At 44.5% G+C, this 17128-nt stretch overlaps 1 protein-coding gene across 3 annotated transcripts in view; it reads left to right on the forward strand.

Moving 5' to 3' along the window:
• The first annotated feature begins 513 nt into the window (after nucleotides 1-513).
• Nucleotides 514-17128, forward strand: part of adarb2 (adenosine deaminase RNA specific B2 (inactive)) — a 776642-nt gene continuing 760027 nt past the window's right edge. For all 3 annotated transcript variants that reach the window (XM_072576158.1, XM_072576159.1, XM_072576160.1), the window contains exon 1: nucleotides 514-703. In XM_072576158.1, the coding sequence (XP_072432259.1) occupies nucleotides 604-703 (100 nt within the window). In that variant the 5' untranslated portion in view covers nucleotides 514-603. The remainder of the gene's footprint in view (nucleotides 704-17128) is intronic.

A 17128-nucleotide genomic window follows, 5' to 3' on the forward strand; every position in this document is an offset into this window, starting at 1 on the left:
TGGCGTTAGCTCAGGTCCCGGGCACCCATCAGTCTATTGAGACCTGAGTTTGCAACTGAGAAAGGGAAGGGAGTTTGGGCTCGGAGGGAGGGAGCTGATACTGAGGGTGGGAGGGAGGAATGGAGCTAGTCGCTGTTGATGTCACAGCCAAGAGACAGTCATGATTGGGTCTAATTATAATTTGAGGCAGCAAATACACTGGCTTCGCCGCACGATTGGCTTCAAAGTGGATAGTGCCGAGAGAGAGAGAAAGAGAGAGAGAGAAGCTTATAGAAAGTAAGGCTTGTTCCGTTCAAAGCCCGCCAGAGCCAAGCCGAGGTTGCAGCTTTTGATAGGGGCTGACTGCTGGCTTGTACATCAGTTGTAGTCAGCACGCCCTCACTCTTCTCAAGAGTTTAATGAGGGAGAGCGTAGCTTCCAGGTATAGAGCGACAGAAACTAGTACTGTGTGAGTGGAAGTAAAAGGAAGGGGGTGGGGGTGGGGGGGGGGGGGGGGGGTGGTGAGGGAGTCAATCCCAATAATAGACAAAAAGTGGTGGGAAGGAAAGAGAGAGAGTGAGACACCCATCAATCAAGACAGCCTGTATCCTCCAAACTGCGGCAATGGCTTCAGTGCTGGTGACCAACAGAGCTTCAGGAAGTCCAGGCAGCCAGCTGAAATGCAAGTTCAAGAGGAGGAGAAGGAGAAGGTCGAAGAGGAAAGGTAAGGGTTTGTTTGCTAACGCTGGAAGAGCGGTTCTCATTTCAGATCCGAGCTGCGTTAGACGCCGGCGGCCAGGGTGATTGAGTGAGCCCTGGGTTCCCCTCCAGGCATTTTCCCAGCCCCTCTTTACCCACCCACCCCGCCTTCATTTCCCACCCCCCCCCCCCCCCCTTCACCCCCCTTCACACACACACACACACCTCGACCAGCTGCAGATTCCAATGAGACCGGCGCTAGATCAGTGTCCCTGATGGATCACTGAGGCGAGGCGGGGTGATCACTAATTGCCAGCGGGGGCCATTCTGCTTGCCGCTCCTGGAGGAACACAATCCGAGCCAAGTGTCGGCTTTTCATTCATTTCCTCCCTCCCTCACTCCGAAAGGCGGTGTATGTTGTTGTGCACTAAGAGACGAAGCAGGCTGGCTGTGTGAGGGAGCCGCACGTGTATGTGTGTGTGTGTGGATCTGAGCTGGGAGCATTCATCTGCCTGCCCTTCTCGCTGACAGGTCACATCCGAGCAGCTTTGATGGATTCTGCCCAGGTGTGACACTAAAGTTAACAAGTGCATGCCCACCCCCTTTTGGATATTTATGAGCCTTTATGAGGAGACTATATATAATGTGTGTATATTCTTTATACATTTGGAATGACTAAAGCTGACACAGTTTTAAAAAGAAAGTTAAGATGTGATTTCGTGTCTGCTAAAACACACATTCGGAGTGAACCGTTAAGGCAGACCGCTACGATTGAAGTGGTGGGAGAGAAGTTGGAAAGACAGAGGAGGAAACCGCGCGTTGCAATCTGAATTCGCTCAGAGAGCATGTCCGCGGAAATGGTCTGATAACGGGCAAAGTGCTCCCCTAGCCTCAGTCAGTGTTCCCCGCACAGTCCAGTCAAAACCACATGCCACTGGAACCAACTCGTGTGTCTATTGCTGAGACCAGAACTTCGCTACAGCTGCTTTTATTTGTTTTGGTGGATTTTTTTTTTAACTACACACGAATTACAAGCAAAAAAGATCACATTGCAAAAACACGAGCTCCGAGTTGCCATGGAAGCACTACAAGCATGGAAGTGTTTTCTCCCCCAGGCGTTTTCTGGTCAAAGTTGTGGGGTTTTGTTGTTAGAATAATGATGTCAAGATTGAGTTGAAATCTCTGCATATATTAAGTTTTGAAGGAATAATGGTTCCCTTCCCGTGGCAGTGGCGGTGTATTGGTTCATGAGCTAATTGAAACAAAACTCTTGCTCTTTCTTAAAGGGCCAAGAAATGAACTCCAGCCCCAGAATTGTATCCAGCAGTGTGACATTTAAAAAGGTTTAAGTGAATCCCAGCACCGACTGGAATGAAATGACAGGAACGTCCCAGACTCTGTTTAAGGAACAAACATACACACGTCCCGGCAAGATGTACACTTTGCTGTTTTACACTGGCTTTCAAATCCCTCAAACTTCCAACCGCTTTCCCGATAGAGCTCAGTGTGCATTCTGCCCACAGTGCTGCTAATTCACTCCTCCTGAGTTCAATAGAATGTGGTTTGCTGTTTACGTGTGAGATTGTAACAAGGATGTGCAGCCAGGATTTTGTTTTTAAAACTGAATTGTGCAATTGTTCACAATGGTGGCTTGTGTTTGGAGCGATGTTAGAAATGTATATAGACTGTGCCTAAATCACACCGCAGTTAGCCGCAGTCATTCATTTACAGTAGCCTGGTTTTTTTTTCTTTATTGTTTTATTATAAATTTTCCTCAAAATGAAACAAGGAGCCGCGAGAGGCGTTTGCAACTTAACAGGGATTCATAACGAAAAGAGAGGAAAGTGAGAGATAGAGAGAAAACAAATAACATATCCCAGAGGGGGTTATCGGAGAGGGAGAAGTAGACAACAGAAATGAGGAGAATATCGAACACATGCCGGAGGGTAGGGAGACTGGGTGGTGGTGTGGAAGGAGACAGCGAGAGTTGAAATAGCAATAAAACCAGACGAAACGGTCTAGGGAGAGAGGAGACTTGGAAGTGACAGCATGTCGGAAGCGTTGAGAAACGAAGAATAATATTGAAAAATCGCACCTCGGAGCAGAGGAGCCCCGCTTTTGCCCTGTAGCGGAGCTGGGAGATGAATGAGATGCTCTCTGTGAACTCTCCCCACTGGGGCAGCCCGGCGGCACCCACTCTGCCGGCGTCTGAGGAGGGCAACGGATGGGCTGGACGGTAAAATCCAATCGATTCCATCGTTCTCCCTCCGCCTGCTTGCTCCGAGCCCTTCCCCGAGCGCCCTTCACCCCCAGTGATCCGTGTAATGAGAGCAATTGGAGATTGCATCAGCAAGTGTCGACAGAACTCTGAAAGAGAGAGAGAGAGACAAATGCGGGTTGGAAAGATTACTCCACGCCGCCCTATTCGTTACTGATTCCAACCCAGTTTCTCCCAATCTTGATTCCTTAGCTGGGAGAGCTGCATTCTCCAGCCGGGATTTCCACAGGGAACAAGGCTTTCCCTAGTACACTCACTCATGCTCCTAATTGCCTGAGCTGAACATATCCTTTGCTGTTCCCATCATTGTCCCCATTGCTATGAAAAGACGATTCGTAATAAAGGGGAGAAGGACTCAGTGTCTGCAAGTGATATATTTTTTAAATGGATGAACCTTAACTCCTGCAACTTACTCAATAACACCTGCAGCTGAGTTGTGAAGGAGTAGTTTTGGTATGAGTGACTGTTCCCCTCCCTCCGCCCCCCGTTAGCCGTTCTTGAAAAGTAAAGCATTGTCTCAGAGGAGCAGTTAGCCCAGAGATTCTCGCCCCTTCACAAGCACAATGGAAACTCCAGAGGTTTGTCCCGGATTGTGAGGGGTCTGGGTGGCCTGCTTAACGAAGGGGAAAGGACGGTGGAAACTTGTGATTGAGCAAGCGCACACGCACACATATGGCCATTGAGTGGAATGGCCCTAGAGAGTGCAGTAAATGCAGAAAGGTTTGGGGGTAGGAGAGGAGAGCCACATCAGACCGTGAGGCTCCAGTCCAGTTGGGGAAAGGCAAGGAGCTCCTGAAAGCTCAAAGCCCTCAGAGAGCAAGGCTGTCAGTGTGGGGGTTCCCAGGGAAGCTCTTCAGAGAGGGCCTGGGCTGGTTGAGGGGGTTTCTGGCCCTCAGTGGGACAGGTGGTAGGAGTGAGAGGGCCTGGGCTGGGCGAGGGGGTCTCTGACCCTCAGTGGGACAGGCTGCAGGAGTGTGAGGGCCTGGCCGGTCCTGAAGAGAGCTTTAGAGACAGTGAGGTATGAACAGTATTAAATGTGAGAGTGACACCGTTACCAAGTCAGAGAGAGTCATAGAGGGGTACAGCACGGAATCAGACCCAAGTGCCCCTGCTTCCCCAATTCCTTCTTGCCTTTATAGAGGCCATCCTTAAGGGAAAGAAAAACATTCCCCTCATTGGCGTTTTATTCTTATGATCTGATGTTATCTTTAACAGTTGTACACCCCTTGACACTGCGTAGAAGATTTCACAAACAAAAACAAAGACAGAAATTGCTGGAAAAGCTCAGCAGGTCTGGCAGCGTCTGTGGAGAGGTTAACATTTCGATGCCAGTGACCCGATTTCGCAATACAGCAAAGGCTGTGAGAAATTGAGGGTCATGCGTTCCCGCTCGCAGTTTTGGGAGCCTCCGGGGATGCTCTGCTCTCTGGGGGAGTGGAATGAGGAAGAAGGCAGCAGTAGCCGCCCTATTGTACACAAGAACACCTCCCGCCAGCCAGGAAGGTTAATCATTATCTCCTCCTCTGCTGAAGGCGAGAGGCCAGGCCGCAGCACAGAGACAGAGAGAGAAACTGGCAGGGAGGGTGGGAGGGAGAGAGGCAGGAATGGAGAGGCAGAGAGGGAGAGAGAGGCAGGGAGGGAGAGAGAGGGGCAGGAAGGGTGGGAGGGAGAGAGGGAGAGAGAGAGAGGCAGGGAGGGTGGGAGGGAGAGGCAGGGAGGGAGAGAGAGGGGCAGGAAGGGTGGGAGGGAGAGAGGGAGAGAGAGAGAGGCAGGGAGGGTGGGAAGGAGAGGCAGGGAGGGAAAGAGAGAGAGAGGCAGGGAGGGAGGGAGAGAGAGAGGCAGGGAGGGTGGGAGGGAGAGGCAGGGAGGGAGGGAGAGAGAGAGTAGGCCAGGCGGTAGAACATGAGGAACAGTGAATACACTTTCACTTTGTTGAAACAAGCAGTAACCAGGTAGGACTAAGACAATGTTGTGCTTTAATGCACGAACCTGGTGTAGGATGTGTACTGGGGGAAGAAGCCAATGCGCAGCGTTCTTTCTGATCCGCTCATGGTGAGTGAACACCGCTTAGACAGGAACATTCCTGTTCAGGCCGTTCCCTGAGCTGGAAGCTTTGCCGAAGGAGCAGGGGAAGTCCCACACTCACTCCCTGTGGTATTCTGTGCATCAAGAGCTAGGGAATGGACGGTGTGAATTCTGTGCTGCCAGCGGGTAACATTCGGCGCTGATAGATAAGTAGGAACACAGTTAAGAGATTGCACTAAGGTGCTAGATATGCCCACGTAGGGGTTTGATTTTCAAATGCACGATGTTGCATCTCTCTCCAGGACCCTGACTTTGAATATAACCTCCCTTCTCTTCTCCGTACCCATGGATTTGTGTTTAGAAACTGTACACACAGCAGAATAGGTACAGTTCAGCAGAGTGTAATCCAACACAGGCCCGGCTGTTTGCTGTCAGCCAAGCGCTCGGTCAATCTCAATCCACAGCATTTTGCTTTAGACTGTCCATTCGAAAATGAAGTGGGGCCGAATCTCTCTCGGGCCGATGGGGTTTTCTCCCTGAGACTTTGCTTTCCACCGAAGTGCCTGAACCAACACGGAACAGTCCTGGAGATTCATGCCTGCGCGAAATACAACCACTCTCTCACTCTCTCTCTCTCACACACACACACACCCTCTCCCTCCCACCCCCCACCCCCCACCCACACGCACACACTCTCTCTCTCTCCCCCTCTCTCTCTCTCTCACACACACATCTGACTGAAAGCAGCCAGCCTCTGTTCCACGAACACAGCAACAGAAGTATGTCAGTCGCCATACAGTTAGACCAGGCCGCATCTCCTTTCTTAAGTTAATCAGGGTAGGTACTGTCACCCTGACCTTCATAAAACTCCATCAGTCATCAGTTATGAATTGTTCAATAGATCCAGCCCCAATAGCTGATTGGCTAGTGCAGTTCCAGATTTGCAATATCTTTTGTTTCGTATAAACTGGTACAGACGGGGACGTCGGGCGCTATTTTAAAGGAGGACGCTATCTGAGGATGGCGTTTGGCCCTTTCCCTCTCCCTTATCAAACGCCTCTCTATTCTATCCTTTATCCAACCTTTATAATTGACGTTTACACATTTGCTCTTGGCGTTCAGGGTTTTCCGGGGTGGGGGGATGTAGGAGATGGGACAGGAATGTAGCACTGCGATTGTGTTGTGAAACTCACACGGATGCGTTCAATTCCACTCACCCATGAGGCAGTGACAGTCCTGTTCCCGAGGGGAGGAGAGGGCTTCTATGTCTCCGGCAGAAATGAAAAATCAGGCCTTCGATTGTGTCAAAATGTTACATATTTTCTTTGAATTAGAAAACATCCCCCTCTTTTTTTTCCCTGTTCAGCTACAAGTACTGGCTGTAGGTGAGGATTTTCCTCACGGGCAGGTATCTGTTTAAGTCCCCTCTCTGGTTCAGGTATCAAAACTATGCTCCAAAGATGTTCCCAGGACTCTGGGAGTCGACAATTCAGGCGAGCAATTGGTAAGGAAGGAGAAGGCGGGCTTGGAGCAATCTCAGATTCTCAAGGGCTCCTGTTGCCAAAGGGGGACAGCATTATCATTTGTACTCTGGCCGCGAAATCAACGGGACTCTCTAGATCCCAGCTCCGTGTCCCAGACGTTGTTGGAGCGGGCAGTAAACATTCTTTCCGAAAGCGCGATCTCATTTTAAGATCGGTTTTAGGCCAATGCACTATAACGAACAGACTGGCTGCAACTACATCGACTCTGATATTTTGTCTGAAAAGCAACTAAAGATTCCAACTCATTTTAACTGCGAGACTTGACTCCAATCCTCCGTTTGATCCGAGGTGGGTGTGATGGACGCAGGTCCGCGGGGATAGAGCTCCGAACTGATTGCACTCTTGCCCAAGTCTGGTTTGATCAACTTCTATTACAATAATGCAGTTTAAATATTAAATCTGCATTCACGCCATTTAACTAAACGCACATTCAGTCACTTCCAGCGAGCAGCTATGTGTTAAGATGTGCTTTTTTTTAAAAAAAAACAAGGACTTATCTCCGAGAAAATGGTACGGATTAATGTGACCGGTTTGGCAGAGAGTTGTGAACGGATTCTGTGCAGATTTTCTTTCATTATTTGGGGGCGACTCCTTGTCATCCGTAGAATTAAGCTTTGCTATTAGTTAAGGCAGTTCGGCTGGCCTGGCTGAAGATATCATTTTAAATAGATATCCTTGCTTACTGTCTACCAGAAATAGTCATTCATGGGCATGCTCTGATTGGGTGAGAACATCATGCTGAACCGTGATGCCCCACTCGGTCCGAATTGCCCGCAAACCACCGGCATAAAAACCGGGCCTTACACGTCAAAGGGAAGGAAGCTACACGCTTGACACGCCCTAACTGCACACAGTGCCTGAATACCCAGGGGGACGTGGTCTGCTCCTCTCAACACCAGAAAGCCGGAGTCCTCAGGACTCAGACTCTTCAAGATCATTTCAGCTCCTCGCTGAGAAAGAGAGTTCCTAATGAGCAAAATGAAACGACATTGCCAACAGTCACTGGGCACCAAACAAAAAAAAAACCCGCCTTAAAGCCTCTCGAGGTGTTTCAACAGAATTTGTGCATTCCATTTTCATGAACCGTTTAAACATGCAGTCGGACTTGTGTCGATTGCATCTGTCACACCATTCCTCCTGTATCAAAGAGCTGTGAGAAAAATTGTTTCACTGCAGGGTTTGTATAATCTTCCCCTCAGCGTGTTCCATTTAAAATGAAGAGTTTAATTAAACCGGACCGAAAGGTCTGTTTCCGTGCTGTACATCTCTAGGACTCTACCGGTACCATACAAAATAAAATAGACTTTTAAAATAAATCATCATCTTGGACGACACGAAGGTACATCACTGAAGGAGTTTAATGGACTGACGTGAAAAGTCTTAGTCACTATCCTTAACTCGTCTATTTAACAGCTCCAGTAAAACACTAGAAAGGATCTCACCCTTTGCTTTTAAGAAAGAAAAACGTACAAAATATGCCACACAAGTTCAAACCCAATGTGAAACGAGAAAGCGTGACATTGGCTCCGCGTGAGTTATTCCCAAATCAGTTCACTCATGGGAAAGAAATCGTGCGGAATATTCCTGGTCATTTCACTCTTTAAATCTATGCAGCAAAACTATGTCATGAAAGTGGGCGAAGGCAGGACAATTTATGAAAGCTGAACTGACTCCTGGCCCAACACACTGGAATACGGGCGTTTGGGTCCCAGATTTTTGAACTTGTTACTCATTGTTTCCTGAGCACGCGTGTGCCTATTATCTTGGAATTAAAGTTAAAGCTAAGTAGCGCATGTGAGACTTGTAACTAAACACGATGTATTAAATAGCAGTTTCCAAAGAAAAAAATAACAACCTTTTCAAAACTATATTGCACACACCTATTGTGACAATCCACTAATTTGTGCATTGTTCGTGTCACATGAACAAACCGCATAATTAACCCAACAGCAGCTGTTTCAACTTGAAATTTAGTAGGACTAACATAAATTAATTTTCATTTTTTTTAAGAAAAGGCGCGAGAGCTGGGCGGAACGTCGGACGTCTCTTATCTTTTCCTAGTTTTGAGTACTGCTGAATTGTCAAAACTGCTTGCTGCTCAGTTGACCAGCCGGCACTCAGTCAATGGCAGAGGGAAGATTAGGTATTTTCTCATCAACCTGTACAGAGTTGTTCATGCATATCTTCCGGGGCGGACGGAGCTGAACCTCCTGAATCCAAACAGGCGATTATTGAAAGCGGGGCGGACTGGACTCACATGAAATTTTACCTCCGAAATTCCTGCAAGAAACAGCGTTTCTGATTAAAAGTCGGTTTTGCTGAAGCTTAAAAAGGACAAGCGAGTTATTTGCCATCTAGTCAAAGAAAACAAAACCATTCCCTCCGCCATGAAGCGGAATTGTGTGTGGTCCATGATCAAATCAAATTTGGGCATATTTGCCTTGCATTGTTTTGCTTTCAACCAGACATTCAGAGATTGCGGGAAATAAGCTTTGCGTCAATAATTATTTGGAAAATGACTTTTTTTTTAAAAAAAAAGGTTGAAACCACTCCTCACCTGCATCCAGAATTAATGTAGTCTGGGAGTCAGGAACTGACACCGGCTTGTTCACTGTGTCTCCTGCAGCTCACTGGTTCCTGAACGACACACCGAAATATCCCGGACAGACTTGTAACAGCAAGACAGAAGCCCTGCTCAGGACAGGGAAGAGAGGACTCAATAGTTGGTGTACTCTGTATAAAACACAGACAACAGGGGATTATTCTTTATCCGAACATTCAAACAACACAAACAATAAAAAGAATCAGGCAGGTACCTCACAATAACGTGGAGGCCGTCTATACTGGGCGCCGGCTCATTTATAATCGATTTCCACTCATTTCCCACAAAATCAGCTTTATTTTACACCAGAGGTTATTAATGGGACGCAGTTTAATGGGGATTGTACAGACCATCAATTGCAAATGGAGGGAAATTCCGTTGATTAACAGCGGAATAAAGAAAACCCGCTAAATTCCGCAAACGCTCAGCGGGTCAAGCAGCAAGTGTGGAGAGAACAAATTCGTTAACACTTCAGGGTGAATCAAATATCAGGGTTTCATAATGATTACCGTCGTGGTTGAGGAATCCTGTTGAGAGGATTGACCGGATCCCAATTTCTTTCTCCCTCTCGCACCTTGACATATTTAATGTGGTCATTGTTCATTTCAACCAACTCCAGTTCAGACCTAATCAATCAGCGTAAATCTAAAAGCAAAGATGCTTTCATTTTAATGTTACACAAAGAAAGGGAATGACCCTCAACGTAACACTCTTTTCTCACTTAATTGCACAAAGTTTCATTGTAAATATTTATTTCCTATTGGCCCCCAATGAACAAACTAAGTAAATAGTTCACCCCCTCAGAGTACCCTTCACTTGTTAAAGACACTTGTGGTAGTGTCCCTACCTCTGACCCTAGGGGGGGCAAGGTTCATGTCTCACCTGCTCTGGTGATGTGCCTGAACAGGTTAATTAGAAATTAGATGTACACTGCACTTGCTTGATCAGACATTATGACATACCTCAGCAGCAATTGGGTTCAAATCCAGACACTACCTCTGTGTCAAAAGAGCCCTCACACTGGTCTTGTTAACATGTGTGTTTTTTGACCTCTCAGATTTCCTGCAATCCTCCTTCGCACTCTCATTCAATTGAATGGACTAAACCAGTCAGATTCTAGGGTTGCATGGTGGCTAGCACTGCTACCTCACATTGCCTAGGACCAGGGTTCGATTCTGCCCTTGTGTGAGTTTGGGTCTGGGTGGAGTTTACATGTTCTCTCTACATGCTCTGGTTTCCTCCCACAGTCCAAAGACATACAGATTAGGTAAAACAGCCATGCTAAATTGCCGATATGTAGGTATGTTGTTTGGGAACCAGTGAGCTGCAGGAGACAGAGTGATGATGAACAGGCCAGTGTCAGTTCCTGACTCCCAGCCAACATTAATCCTGGATGCACTGGGGAGTGGTTTCAACCTTTTTATTTTAAAGAAAGACATTTTCTTATATAATTATTAATGCAAGCTTATTTCCTGCAATCTCTGAATGTCTGGTTGAAAGTAAAACAATGCAAGGCAAAAATGCCCAAATTAGTCAGGGTAATAAGGTAGGGCAATGGGTCTGGGTGGGTTGCTCTTCAGAGGGTCGGTGTGGACTTGTTCAGCCAAATGGCCTGTTTCCACGTTCTAAGAATTTTATGACTCATTCTTACCTACACAAAAATAGCTTCTCTTCCTGCTCCCGTACCATTATTTCTGGCATCCCTTGACGATCTATTGATGATTCCCTATCATTTTTCATCCACATGCTCTTCCTTGATGACAATATCTAAAAGCCGTGTGTAATTTTTACTTGTATGCCAATGATACCCAGTTTTACCTCATCACTGCTCCACATCATCTCTTGGTCCCTGCACTATTGCTAAATTCACAGTCATCTGTTCAGTCACACTTATCCATCATCAAGTATTGGATGAGAAGAGATTTCCTCAAGTTAATTTTGGAAAGACCCAGACATTCTGCTTGGTTCGACCTCCAAATTCCATATCGGAGTTGTCAACTCTATCACTCTCCCCCAAACAGCTGTCTGAGACTGGATCAGATTGTAAACAAATTTTTTTCATCAATCACACATTTTCACCTTTACTAAGACCCCCCCCCCTCAACACACACACACACACACACACACACCATTCCCACCTTTATATCATTCCTTGACTCTGGTCCTGCCTTATACAAGTTGATGCTTTATATATACTCAGCCAGGTGTTTGTTAACTCAAGACTTGACAATATCAAAACAATGCTTCCAAGCCTCCCACATTCTACCCTACATAGACAATGGCCTCAAACAAACTCCTGCTTCAAAGGTTTACCTTTCATGTATCCCATTGAATACTGACTATATTTATTTCCTTTTAATCAGAACCTCAATTTTAATGCTCTATTCTTGGTTTCCAAACTTCTCTACTGACTCACTCTTCTTTCTCTGCAATCATCACCAACGCACAGCTCCCTGAGATATCAATGTTTTTTCTATTCCTGTCCTCTTGAGGAACCCCAATTGTAATTCCTTCACCATTGACATGTCTGCCATCAGGTCACTATGCTATAAACTCATGAACTCCCTCCCTACAGCTGTCCACTTCCTACCTTCCCTTCCCCATTCAAACCTATTTATTTAAACAAGCATTTTGTCACCTGTGGCCTCCTCATGTGACCAGTGTCAAATGTTGCTTTAAAAGGCTCCCGAGAAGCATCGGTGATACTTTACCTGTTAAAGGTAATTATATACGCATCAATTGTGAGTGCGTGCTGATCGTATTTGCATCTCACAGCAGGAATTTAAATTAATGGATTAAGTTGACATCTAGTAAAGTAGAGGGCTAAGGTAGTAAGGAGTAGAACAACAGTGAAATCACAAGCTTTTGAAGCGCAACCCCTTTATCAAGTGAAGTGAGACAGAAGGGCACACAGACACAGAATTTATAGGCTGAGAAATCAAGAGCAGAGAGATGATAAGACCATACAACTGGTGTGAGTGGAGTGTTGAATAATAGTCTTTGCAGGTGACCAAGGGTGTTAGAGGTCTTAAGTACATAGTCAACAGCTGCATAACAAGCAAAGGGATAACCTATAATCCATTTAAATGAGGCAGAGAGCTAATTACAAAAAAATTAAAATAAGGTGGTGCTGGAGACAACCCAAATGACTAGAACACTATGATAGGTATAAGATCTGCATGCCAAGGGTCTATCTAAAGTACAGTAATAAGTAATTCAACTGTACACAATAATAAAGGCAGGGAGGTCATAAGTTATCAAGGTAATGGTGTCAAAACAGTAAGGAAGATTTTACAGATACAGAAGTATAGTGGGGTCACATGTAGTGTGACATGAACCCAAAATCACTGTTGAGACCACCTTCCTGGATAGAAACTTGGCTACCAACTTCTGCTCGATGATTCTGCATTGTTGTGTATCTCAAAGGCCACCCTACAGGATGCTTACCTGAAGATCAGAGGCTGAATGTCCTTGACTGCTGAATTGTTCCCCAACTGGGAGGGAATATTCCTGAAGGCAATTGTTGCATGATATCCATTCCTCCATTGTCATAGTGTTTGCATAATCTCACCAATATACCATGCCTCGCGGCATCCTTGCTTAGTGTTATGAAATAGACAGTCCTGGCTGAGTCACATGAGTATCTGTCGTGTATGTGGTCGGTGGTGTTCCCACATATGATGGTAGTATCCATATTGATGATCTGACATGTCTTGCAGAGGTTGCCATGGCAGGGTTGTTGTGGCTGGGAGTTGAAGTAGAAGGATGTATTAAATCTGCTCACATAATTCATGTGGAAAGTACAGATCCCACAACATCATTCAAAGACAACCAGGGTCTTCCCCTAGTGCAATGATCAACATTCCTGCTCCAAATAACTGCACCAAAATAAACTAGCTGTAATTCTTGGTTACAGGGGCTACATGTTTGTTGTATTTGCCTGTCTAGTAACAGCCATTGCACTTTAAAAGCAAATCATTATATGAAAAGCTCTAAAGCACTTTGATGCCTCTATAAAGGTACTATTGAAATGCAAATGTTATCATTGTAGCTGTGTATCACACACTCTGAAATTTTCCAGCTAAAGGATTAGAACTCTGAAGAAACTTCAGTCCACAAGCAATCACCTTTTTGCGGAGAAGTAACATCACAATGTAAAATTGCCCAGAAAAACAGGGAACTAAATTTAGGTCTATTAGCACTGTTTTGAGAGCAGAGAGAATTTGACACTGTACTATTTTTAAAGCAGGTAATTTCTAGAATTGTCAAAGAGATAAATTATTCATCTTACCTCATATATAAAATTAAATATGCAGCAGTTATGTTGTGCAAATATAACTGATTTCCGATTAAGCAAATAACATATTTGCTAACAACTTGGGTTCACTTTACCAGGATTATAAAGCATCAAAATCCTGCTTTCTGTGGTTGAAAGATAAGAATTGTAATAATTCAATCGCTTAAACTCACATTTGGGATGCATTTGGGCTTTGAAGATATTGATTTTTTTGGTGATAGATTGATATCTCACACTCATGCTTATGTTTGAAAATGACTGTTACACCAGTCCTGTGAAACTAGATCTCAAATCTCTTTGATGGGGAGGAATCAGCAGCAAGATGCTCATCTGTAAGAATGGGTGCATATGAGAGACCGTGATGACCTTGTAAAATGCTCACAAGTATCTCAAACAACCAACTGCTTTCTAATATGATTTCCATTAAGGAAACTACACATGGGTAATAGATGACTGGCAGTGAGTTCCAAGGCAGTAATTCAATCCAGTGGTTCCTATGGATGTCATAAACCTCATGATTAAATTACTGCCTCAAACTCACTGCCAGATATTTTGCATGTGCTCTCTCTTATAGGTGACTGCTTATTTTAAAAATTATGTGCAATATTTTGCATTTTCATATTTTTCCTGACAGGCTTGATTCTGAGAGCCTTATTTGAAAAAGTGATCAAGATGATAAAATTGTGACCAATACCAATACCAGTTTTTAATCTCTCCAACCAATTAATGTAAAATATAAATGGGGCAGCACGGTGGCTGAGTGGTTAGCACTGCTGCCTCACAGCACTAGGGTCCGAGGTTCAAATCCACCCTCAAGCGACTGTCTGTGTGGAGTTTGCACATTCTCCCCACGTCTGCATGGGTTTCTTCCAGGACAAGTTGGACTGAAGGGTCTGTTTCAACCGTACTCCCACATTTCAAAGTCCAAAGATGTGCAGGTTAGGTAAATTGGCGATGCTAAGTTGCCCATAGTGTTAGGTGTATTATTCAGAGGGAAAAAGGAGTTTGGGTGGGTTGCTGTTCGAAGGGTCAGTGTGGATGTGTGGGGCGGAAGGGCCTGTTTCCACACTATAGGGAATTTAATCTAATAGAAGGAAACTCAAGTAATACCATACATAAACATAATGCAAAATAAACTCTACGTAGCTGCTGATTAGGAAATGCAGCTTTTGGAATAAATTCATGATGCGATCAACTTCGGCGCAAGGACTAGACTGAGAAATTGTTGTTTCTATACATACCTTTAGCTTACTTCAGTTGGATCCAAATAGATACTTTGCTTGCAAGACGGTTTTTTTCTTTGACATTCACATTTCAGCTTGGGTACTGTAGATTATAAAGATCTCTTTAAACTCCTCATTCTGTTGCGCATCTCTGAAAACATATCTCGCTAACTGGTCATGCCCTAGTGAGTGAGTGAGTGTCTATACTATTACAGTAAAGTTGTCATAGTCCCAGAGGAATTTGGGCTGCTCTTTAGAGAGGCACAAGTGGTGAGTTCAAACTGATGGTCACCATGCCTCAGATGAGGGGCGAGATTGAGAAGGTAGGACTTCCATGCTAACCTCAGTCAGGGTAGGAGTTTAACCGTTAACTGCTCAGTTGGCTGGATGGCTAGTTTGAGATACAGAGGGATGCCAACAGCATGGGTTGAATTCCCACACTGATGATTTGAAATAATTATGTGTAGCAAGTGAAAATGAGGGCAGGAAAATCTGGTTGATGTGGCAGGGAAAGGAACGTGCAGAGAAGGGTTCCCCAAAAAGGCAAAGTGACTCCACGGAGGGGAAAGGAAAGCAAAATGCTCCAGAAAGAATAGGCTAGATGTTGTGGCTCTGTTCGCCGAGCTGGGAATTTGTGTTGCTGACATTTCGGCCCCTGTCTAAGTGACATCCTCTGTGCTTGGGAGCCTCCTGTGAAGCCTAGAGTAGGCTAGACTTAGCAAAAGTTACCTGGCATTTGCACAACATTGGCACGCATTAGTACTTGCCGTAAAACTCCAAAGCCAAGTTTGTAATTGGGTGAACAGGATGCAGCCTTTTGAAGACAGGAATGAGACAAGTAGATATTCCTCTGTAATCTCCATCTGTTGTTAGGCACAAAGATCTGATTCAGTCAAATTCAAATCTCTAATTTCCTCATCCAGTTTAGAGTCAAAATTATTCAAATGCATAGCATGGAAACAGACCCTTCAGTCCAACTTGTCCAGCTGACCAGATATCCTAAATTAATTAGAGGGAGATAGGCATTTGGTCCATATCCTTCTAAACTCTTCCTATTCATATACATATCCAAATGCCTTTGAAATGTTGGAATTGTACCAGCCTCCACCAACTTTTTCTGGCAGATCATTCCAGCACCCTTTGCATGAAAACGTTGCCCTTTTAGGTCCCTTTTAAATCTTTCCCCTCTCATCCTAAACCTATGCCCTCTAGTTCTGTGCTCTCCTATGCCAAGGAAAAGACATTGTATTTTACCCTATCCATGCCCCTCATGATTTTATAAATCTCTGTAAGGTTCCCCAGTGCTCCGAGGAAAACAACCCCAGCCTATTCAACCTTCCCCTATAGCTCAAACCTTCCAATGCTGTGATAAATTCCCAGTTAACTTCTAAAGACCTATCAGAGCTTTCTTATGTATAATTCAATTTAAAGTAAGAGGTAAAAATACTTTGCTCGATGGTGACTAAACACTCTTAGATTACTTCAGTTCTTCAAAGCATATGGCTTTAAATGTTTGCATCCAGATTAGTTAATTCTATGATAACTTTACATTGTGCAAGTTTTGGATCACTAGCATAAACTGACATAGTTGTTAGTTTAGTTTTTTCTCAATCAAACTTGCAATCTTTAATATTAATTGCATTGAGAACCATCGGGAGTTTAGAAAACATCTTTTTACCTCTAGTGTGAAAAGTGCCGAGATTGCAATTCACCTGCTAATTGCTAATTTAAATCTCTAACTTATTTCTAGCTAGGCAAATATGTGGCTCTAATCCTTAAAGTAAAGAAACAGGAAAGTGGGTAAAGTTACACTAACACAAGTTGTGTGGTATGATTGTGAGGTCGGTGTTTAACTGGATATAAAGTGTTATTTTCTTTCTACTCTGATCTGACACCAAGTACAGTAAAAGAAGTTGGCTATATTCCCAACCGGTCTGCTCACATCCCAATGATTATAGAACAAATTCATGTTAAAAAGAGAGAAAAGGAGTGACTGACTTGATTCTTAAAGGTCTCGATAGGATTAATTCTAAGAGGATGTTTCCCGTCATGGTAAAGTCTAGGACCAGAGGGCATAGTCTCAGAATAAAGTCACCAAATTAAAACTGAGATGAAGAGAAGGCTCAAGGGGGTGAATGGCCTACTCCTGTTCCTATCTCTTATGATCTTGCTTCTGATGCAAGGAGTCATCTTATTATTGATTACAGCAAGTATCATCTCCACTTCTTGCAGAGTTATCCTTTTAAAGAGTAAGCTAATAAGTATCTCTTGCTAAAATTTCAATAAAGACAATGAGATTATTTCATCTTCATTTTGATCTTTTAATTCAGGAGTGAGTGGTGAAAAATTCAGGAGAGATGGATTGCTATACTAAGTGGTATAAAAATCACATTTATGAATATATTTATATAATCTTTACAGGCAATGACCAAAGTAATCTCAATCAGCCCCTTCTACAATCCTGGGAGAAAGTGAAGAAGG

Source organism: Chiloscyllium punctatum, chromosome 8 (genome assembly GCF_047496795.1).
Source record: "Chiloscyllium punctatum isolate Juve2018m chromosome 8, sChiPun1.3, whole genome shotgun sequence".
Classification (NCBI taxonomy): domain Eukaryota; kingdom Metazoa; phylum Chordata; class Chondrichthyes; order Orectolobiformes; family Hemiscylliidae; genus Chiloscyllium; species Chiloscyllium punctatum.